The sequence below is a fragment of the Phoca vitulina genome, unplaced genomic scaffold, assembly GCF_004348235.1.
Source record: "Phoca vitulina isolate PV1807 unplaced genomic scaffold, GSC_HSeal_1.0 scaffold12, whole genome shotgun sequence".
In the NCBI taxonomy this organism is placed as follows: domain Eukaryota; kingdom Metazoa; phylum Chordata; class Mammalia; order Carnivora; family Phocidae; genus Phoca; species Phoca vitulina.
In genome coordinates, this window is record NW_022589715.1 from 20,856,606 (window position 1) to 20,864,831 (window position 8,226).

At 38.2% G+C, this 8,226-nt stretch overlaps 1 protein-coding gene across 2 annotated transcripts in view; it reads left to right on the forward strand.

The window, feature by feature from the left end:
* LRRTM4 (leucine rich repeat transmembrane neuronal 4) overlaps positions 1-7,128 on the forward strand; it is a 714,892-nt gene extending 707,764 nt beyond the window's left edge. For both annotated transcript variants that reach the window (XM_032410588.1, XM_032410587.1), the window contains one exon: positions 6,554-7,128. In XM_032410588.1, the coding sequence (XP_032266479.1) occupies positions 6,554-6,775 (222 nt within the window). In that variant the 3' untranslated portion in view covers positions 6,776-7,128. The remainder of the gene's footprint in view (positions 1-6,553) is intronic.
* The last annotated feature ends 1,098 nt before the right edge of the window (positions 7,129-8,226 follow it).

Sequence of the window (8,226 nt, forward strand, 5' to 3'; positions counted from 1 at the left end):
GGGGAAGTGGCTGAGCAATTCTGCTCGTCTGGGCCAGCTGGGGGTTTTTGTTCCTGGGCTCATGTGCCTGTGATGAACTTCTGTGGACCTCAAGGGACACTGGCTAGTCTAAGATGACTCTGTGGCTCCACAGGGCCTTCCATTCTCCAGTGGTCTAGCCTGGCCAGGATCCTAGGAACCTTGGGACGCAAGCAGCATTACTGCTGCTGTGTTCTATTGGGCAAAGAAAATCACAAGACCATCCAGTATTTAAGGCAAGGAGAAATAGATACTACATTTTGATGAGAGGAGCTAGAAGAACTATAGTCATTTGTGCAATCTACTATGGCTGGATACATGCAAACTTCTAGAGCTGTTGCCGCCACATGTTCAATCAGATGAAGGAAGCCATTCGGCAATCAGGATGTGAAGATAACGTGTAGAGATCATCAGGCAGGATTGACTGAGAGGTTCCTGGTGACATCTGTGTTCTTGGTGTCAGTTGTTCTTGAGACCCAGTGGTACCCTTGCTCTTCTGCTTAGCTGCTAGATCCTTTCTTGTGTCTATGAGTCAATTAAGTCTCCCTTTTACCCAACTAACTTAAATGGGATGAGGTTCTGTCAGCTTTGATCAAAATTCCTGAAAAACCTCTAGCCAAATTTGTTTACATTTTCTTGGTCCCTGTCAATTCTCGTCACAGACTAATGCAGCGAGTAGAATAAAGGCTAAGTTATATACTCATTTAGCTATTGCCCTTCATTTTTAATCTATTTTATTTCCAATAAACCAAGTGTCCATCTCCATTAAGCAATTCAACTATATTGAATTCCTCATCTGGATTTGTAGGATGGTACTTTTTAAATGGTCTGAGTAGTCAGGCACTACCCTTTAATTCCGAAAATTAGAGACCAAATGTCATTTAGGAAATTGAAAATCAACTTTTTATGACTTCAATTGAAAGAACTCATACTGAAATGTGAACAATGTTCATGAAAAGTTAATAAATAAGACTAATGATAGTGCATGGTAATTTTAAAATGATCAGGCTATTAAACTACTTATAACTAATGCTAATACCTTTGAGAAAAGAGGGTAATGATATAGGAATTTCATGCTTATAACAAAACTGAACTTCAAAAGACTTTCATGATCACATATATCAAGAGTCCGTTTCACATTACTCTCACATTAACTACACAGACACATTCATTTCCCATGTTAAATATAATTATTATGGATGTAAAATTATGGGATCTGAATCAATTTGTAGACTTTTGAAGCTCTGCGTATCCCACTATACTTTTGCCCTTCCTCCCAAGATTTAAACATTCTCTTTCTTTCACTTCCCTCTTTGAATCATTCACTCTGTGAGCCACTGTAATTGAGAGAAGTGTGTCCTTTTATACTCCCCCTAGCATGTTGGAAGAAAACCATATTCTAAGCAAAGGGTAAAGAACATTGTCAGAAAACCAGAACATCCGCTAAGATGTCTAAGCTTCTGAGTGCACAAAGTAGGACTGAGAGCCTCCGTTAATGAGCCACTCTGTGACCTTTCATGTCCTTGCATCTCTCAAATGGAAACTCTAAGACAAAAGACAGGGAACATTTTCAGGAAAGACACTGTCAGTGTTGAGTAAAACTAGAGTGGGATATGTCTTTTTAGGGTGTTCCTTCTTTCTTGAAAAACAGGGAGTACTTTCAGAGTTATCTGAGATTTATAGAGGTAAATGAGATGTCATTATTATCCCCATTTTCAGAGGATTTGCAGGAAACCCAGCGGGATTAAAGTGACTTATAATTAGTGATAATAATGATTTTCCCTTTTGTAACCTACCTCAGATTTAGTTATGAAATATGCCTCTATGGAAGTTTATGTGCCCCTATAAAAGTTTAAATTCAATTTGAGTTCAAGTGTTCATATTCTTGAGAGAAGCAAATGACAGAATTTCAGTGTAGTATACTTCCCCAATGAGACTCCTTCATTCCATGTACCACACCTATTATCTGTAAATAAAGTGCAGCTTCCAAAGCAATCAATGAGCAGTCAAGCATAAGAATGAGGCCATCTTTAAGTAGTGTTGTGCTGTGCCCCAGAATGAGGTCCGTCAGAGAGCTGACAGAACACAGGGACCGTTTGGAAAAGCTCTAAGAACACATTTACAAAAATATCAAATACACATTAAGGGGAACTTAAGGATACTTTATTTTGACTGCTGGAAAGGAAACAATGATACACACAGGGACCCAGGTGGTTAATGTACTGTACATTATTACTATAAAGTACAAGACCTCAGTCTCTTAGCTCCTCAGAAACCACAAAATCAGTTGATTACATAGTGCCCTGCAGAATAGACTTTAAGAGTAAATGAGCAAACATCTCAGATATCCTTTTAGAGCTTGCCAATTCACATGGCTTTTGAATTCGTGCTATTGGGCTGTTGTGCGGGAGGGCACTTTATAATGTTTTTTATCCTGCTGGAGCTTCTAAGCCTGTCTCAAATACAATAGAGAAAATGGCAGGAGCCCTTGTTCATTGAAGCAAAAAATAACCTGGTCCAACTGTCATAGCAAAACAAATTTTCTGAGTTCAGAGATGATGGAATATATAAACTGGATGTGCTGCTGTTAATACAAGTCCCTTGATATTTGAATCAACTTTATTTGAAGATAAATGCCATAGTTTCTTAGATAAAATTTCTTCTTTCCCACTTCAATTCACCTTTTGGGACTTCACACTGAAAATTCAACGATGTTCACGTAAAAGCTAATGGTTTCCATCTGTAGATTAATCTGGTTTTAGTAGGGTCTGTCGGACCCTGTCTCACTTTGCATTTATGGTTCATCTGTGTTTGTAGTTCAACCATCTTCTTATTGCAGTGACCAGAGGAGTGGACAAAACCAGAATCCATGCGTAATCTTTATTTTGAGGTGTTTTAGTAATTTGGCTAATTTGGAGACGAGTCATTCCTTCAAATGAAAGTGTGCAACAAAGATTCTATGCCCAGTGAATGTTGCTGCCTTTGGAAATAATTTGATTTGTTTTTTTATGGTTTAGAGTTGAATTATTCCACCTATTAACAATAAAAAAGCACGAATGGACTCCTAAGAAGGTCTTCATAAAATTCTTTCTGCTGAAATGTCACAACAAAGTGGCTTCATTTCTATGCTTTTTCAGAGTTTTGGTGACCCTTGACACTAATCACAGATATCTCTACCTGTTTGACACACAGCAAAATCCTATGAGGTGACCTAAAATAGAACTTGCTGACAAACATTTCATGTCTGGACCTGAACTGATTTATAGGGAGAAGTCTATATGAGTGAGAAAAAAAGAAAAAAAAAAACAAAACCAAAATTCAGAGATCTAACTTTATTATCTAGTAATCCAACCACATTGTCCTATAATTTGTTCCTTGTTCTCACTGCCAGCACAGAAGTTAATGTCCAATGTCTAAAACATCTCTATATCAATCACTAATTTGACCTACCATGTATTTTTGTTCAGATTTTTTGAGAGCAGAATTGTATATTCCAGATTATATCAACATCTTGTTTGATGAGAAATGATCTTTCCTCTACTATTTAACACTTGCTGAAAATAGTGTTTGCCTTCCATTAGAAATCAAGGTGTCTCATCCAAAAAATAAAGAAATATATATTTGCTTAATTTTCTCACTGAGAAAAATTGCATTATGTGAGTTAGAAAAAAAGAGAATAGTAAATGAAGGATGGGAATTTATCCAGCTGTTGCTGATCACATTAAAATAAACTGCAATCTGACTATGTGCTTTGAGTATTTTTGGAAGCATCTTTTATTGTAATTCCCAGTTTAAAAAAAAAAATCACAGGGTGACTTGGTAGACACACACTCATGAACACACACAAATTTGAAACAAAACTGTTATGAAGCAACTTACCCTTGCTCATGATACACTCTAATGCTTTCTGTTCTAGTTAATTCCATTTTTAAAATGTTTATCTGGATTCATTAAATTGATTTTATAACCTACTAATGAGTTGTGATCGTCCACCAAAAACATTGCTTTAATCTATATTTTTTAAAAATGTGAGGAGGTGACTTTTATCTTAATAAGCATAGAGGTGTTTAAAACACAATTCTCATGTAAACAGATAATGAATTTGTGTCAAAATTTTGCTTAACACACTAATGGGGATACCAGGAAGAAAACATAAGACCGAGTTTGAAGAACATTTGAGGGATTTATACAGTTTTATAGGAGGAATGGATTCTTAAAGTAAGGTGGTCAAGTTAGACATAAGATTGGTTAACTTCCTACAGAACAATTAACCCATAAGACCTTTGGGGGTTAACTTCACTACCAAATTATGAAATTATAACAACAATTTCTGCAGTTTAACCTAGAGAAAGAGTCTTATATAGTCTAGTCAGGAGACTGGCAACCTATCAGTTATTTTAACAAAGCATGTTACATGAATTGCTAATTAAATACAGAGTTATTGGGGCACCTGGGCGGCTCAGTCAGTTGAGCATCCAACTCTTAATTTCCACTCTGGTCATGATCCCAGGGTCGTGGGATCGAGCCCCCAGGTCGGCTCCCCGCTCAGCGGGGAGTCTGCTTGAGATTCCCTCTCCCTCTGTCTCTGCCCCTTTCCTCTACCCCTTTTCCCCTCTTGCACATGCACGTGCACATTCTCTCTCTCACTCTTTCTCTCTCAATAAATAAAATCTTAAAAAAAAAAAAGATGCAGAGTTATTAGCTAAGTTCATGCAAAGGCTAAAAGTGCCACAGTGTAACAGAGACAGCAATTTCAGGTGGTAACTGCCACCCCTTCCCCCTGTGGGACTAAAGGACTAAACGGAGAGGTTTGGAATTGTAAAATTACAAGCTCAGAGGAGGAGCTTTGTGGAGACACACCTCACATTTCTTTGGTGCTGGAGACTCGGAGGGGACATGTTGAGGAAGACTACACAATGGAATGGCCGGCTACTGTGGGAAGACGCTGCCGCAGCCAGTATGATGGGGCCTCGTTGGGGTAGCTCCCTGGAGCAGGAAGAATCAGAGAGGAAGCCCACCACAGAGAGTTCCCTCCATCTCCTCTAGTCTTGCCATCTCCCTCCAGTGGGCTCACTGTTCAAGTCTAACAGGGAGCAGCAGGTCAAGAGGCAATGTGGTCTGCAGAGCCCTAGCGTGGCGTCATAAAGCCAAGTACAGCAGTGCATTGGAGCGGAGAGACAAAAGTTTAAATTGCTCCAACTCTTGCCTGACAGGAGAGTGAAGTGTTTGCAGTTTTATCATCTGTGGACCATTGACCAAGAGTGTCAGATCAGATCTAGTGGGTTATGAGAAATGCTCTAGTGTGATATAAAGAATTAAGCAATCCTCATTTTCCTTTCTCTAAGCTTATGACACATTTTGCTTTATCGGAAATTTGTGGTTTAATTAAAAGCTGCACAGCATCAAAAGTACTGTAATTTGGGGCGCCCGGGTGACTCAGTTGGTTAAGCATTCGACTCTTGATTTTGGCTCAGGTCATAATCGAGCCCATGTTGGGCTCCATGCTGGGCGTAGAGCCTGCTTAAGATTCTCTCTCTCTCCCTCTGCCCCTCCTCCCTCACCCTCACTCTCTCTACCAAAAAAAAAAAAACTAATTTTAATATTTTTAGCTTTTTCTATTAAAGGGATTTCTATAAATGATTATTCAGGTATATTATTCTAACATTAGACACATATCTGGCTTGTTAGCTTGAAATCAATAGCATTATATATTATGAACACAAGGATGTGTCCGCTTTCATGATTCTAGAGTTCTTTTGTTCAGAATTTATAGAATTGTTAGAAATAATCTATAGGACATTGTGATTATTTTTTAAAAATTTTAAGTAAAACATATATGCCCACAATAAAGAGTTCAATTATATATAAAGATATTTTAAAAGTAAAAACTCTACATACGTTTACATTTGTATTTACACAAAATGGATCACACTGCATATTCTTTTCACATTAATTTTCTCTTAATATCCTATCTTGCCATACTATAACAGATGGGCCCTCCCAAATCTTTGTATTATCTGTCTACAAGTGTATGAATTTACCTAATATATTTTAAAATTCCCTGTTGATGGGAATTTAGGTTGTTTTTAACTCTCTCTATGGCAATAGATAGAAAGATAGATGACCGGACTGAGCATAGAAAAATCTTTATGATTTTATATACAAAATGTGTATGAATGAATATTTGTATATGTGTATATGAATGTATGTGTGTATATACATATATACACACACACTTTATATAAAAGTATATGTAAAAAAGTATATACACACAACTATATATAAGATGCATATACAAGGTATATAAACACACACACACTTTGTACAGAAAATCATATATAAGGCTTATCTGGACAAAACAATATCGAGTTAAATACTAGCAATCCTTATTTTGTTTTATGTTTATTAATAGCGGAATCAGTAGTTGATGCCTTAAAACAGCATCAACGAGTTCAGAGTAAAATCCCAGGAGTGTCCTCTTGTTACCCTTCCAGCGCCGCATTTTCGTAATCAGTCTTTCTCTTTCTCACACCAGATCCCGCACCACGTGAAGCCCTTGCCCTATTACAGCTACGAGCCGCCTGTGATCGGCTACTGCCAGGCTCACCAGCCGCTCCGCGTCCACAAGGGCTACGAAGCAGTGTCTCCGGAGCAGGACGAAACCCCCAGCCTGGAGCTCGGGCGCGACCACAGCTTCATCGCCACCATCGCCAGGTCGGCGGCGCCGGCCATTTATCTGGAGAGAATAACAAACTAATGGGAAAGCCAACTCCTCGTGGGGGACCTCGGCGTGGGGGGGAGGGGGGCTTCATCTTAAAGGAGAATGGGTGTCCACAGCTGCGCAAGCAAGCTGGCTCATCGTTCCTGCTAAAACACTTAAGGACGTAGAGGAATGGAAAAACGAAACTGCTGAGAGAGGGCAGAGGAAGCACCTGCAGCATAACCAGGAGAACTACAGAACTTTCTTTGCTTCAAAACATAAAACAAAAATGCTCCTGGATGTAAATAGTGAAAGTGTTGAGTTCTTATAAAAATAGATTTCACCCTAGCTACATATAGGTTTGTTTGTATATTTGCTTTTTCTACACTGCATGGTTCCTGGGCTGGAGAACCACAGGGTGGGTGGGGGGGACCTGGGGGGGGGGGGGGTTGGGGAAACAAGACAGTTTTCCTTGTTAGGTGTGTGTAACTCTCACAGACTTGATTTCAATTGCTTTATTTCATTTTCCCTCTAAAATGCTGTTTGTTCCTATTTGGTTTGTTTTACTTTCATTTCTTTTTTTCCTGGTCAGTGATTCTGTTTCCAATTCTAAACATGGGCATTAAAGCTTATGTTGTACCAAAAGAAAATTTGCTTTACTACAGACCACAAAGAAACAAAGTTGACCACAGAGTTTGGCAAAACTACTGGAATGAAAATCCAGTAAAATCTGGGTGAATGATCCTTCAAGACACACGATGTACACAGTATGAAGAGTTTTGACTTTTTTTTTCCTACTGGCAGTCCTCATGTGAGTTTTCACTGTGTAAGAATTCTGAATGGGATCTGTACAGACCTCTAGTTGGAAAGACCAGCAGAAATCTTCTCATCGGGACACAGGCATATGAAGAACAATGGTCATGTGGTCAATGAATGAAACTGCCAGGTTGACAAATTTCTAAGTACAAGATAATGTATAACATTGCTTTTTAAATTAATTATCAATTAGCTTTTGTGTAGTTTTTATCAATAAAGGAAAATGTTGGAAAAATAAATATATTATTTTGTGGTTGATACACCACAGCCCACTTGATGTTGAGTACTTTATCTCTTTATTGTGAAATCCTTCTAGCCTGTGTCAGTTGGCATCTACCAAATGCCTTCTGTGTGTTCTATGATTAGGTGGGGAAACCCTACAAGGTGTAGAAAAGAAGAATGAGAGGTGACATATGCACTAACTCATTACACAGATTTTTTTTTGAAACATATGATATAACTCAAAAATTATATAACAACATGAGGAAAAGGTAAGTATCCATGGAAGGGTTAGAGGTTATATGATCTTTTAGGAGAAAAAGAACCGTGTGGAAATTATTACAATCTGAAAGAAGCATAATGATCACCCATTTTTTAAACAAAGGTGATAACTATGCAAATATCAGTTGAACGATTTTCACTTGACTTCCTTAGTGCTGTGATGCTGTATGTCAGCAATTTTTTCTGATTCA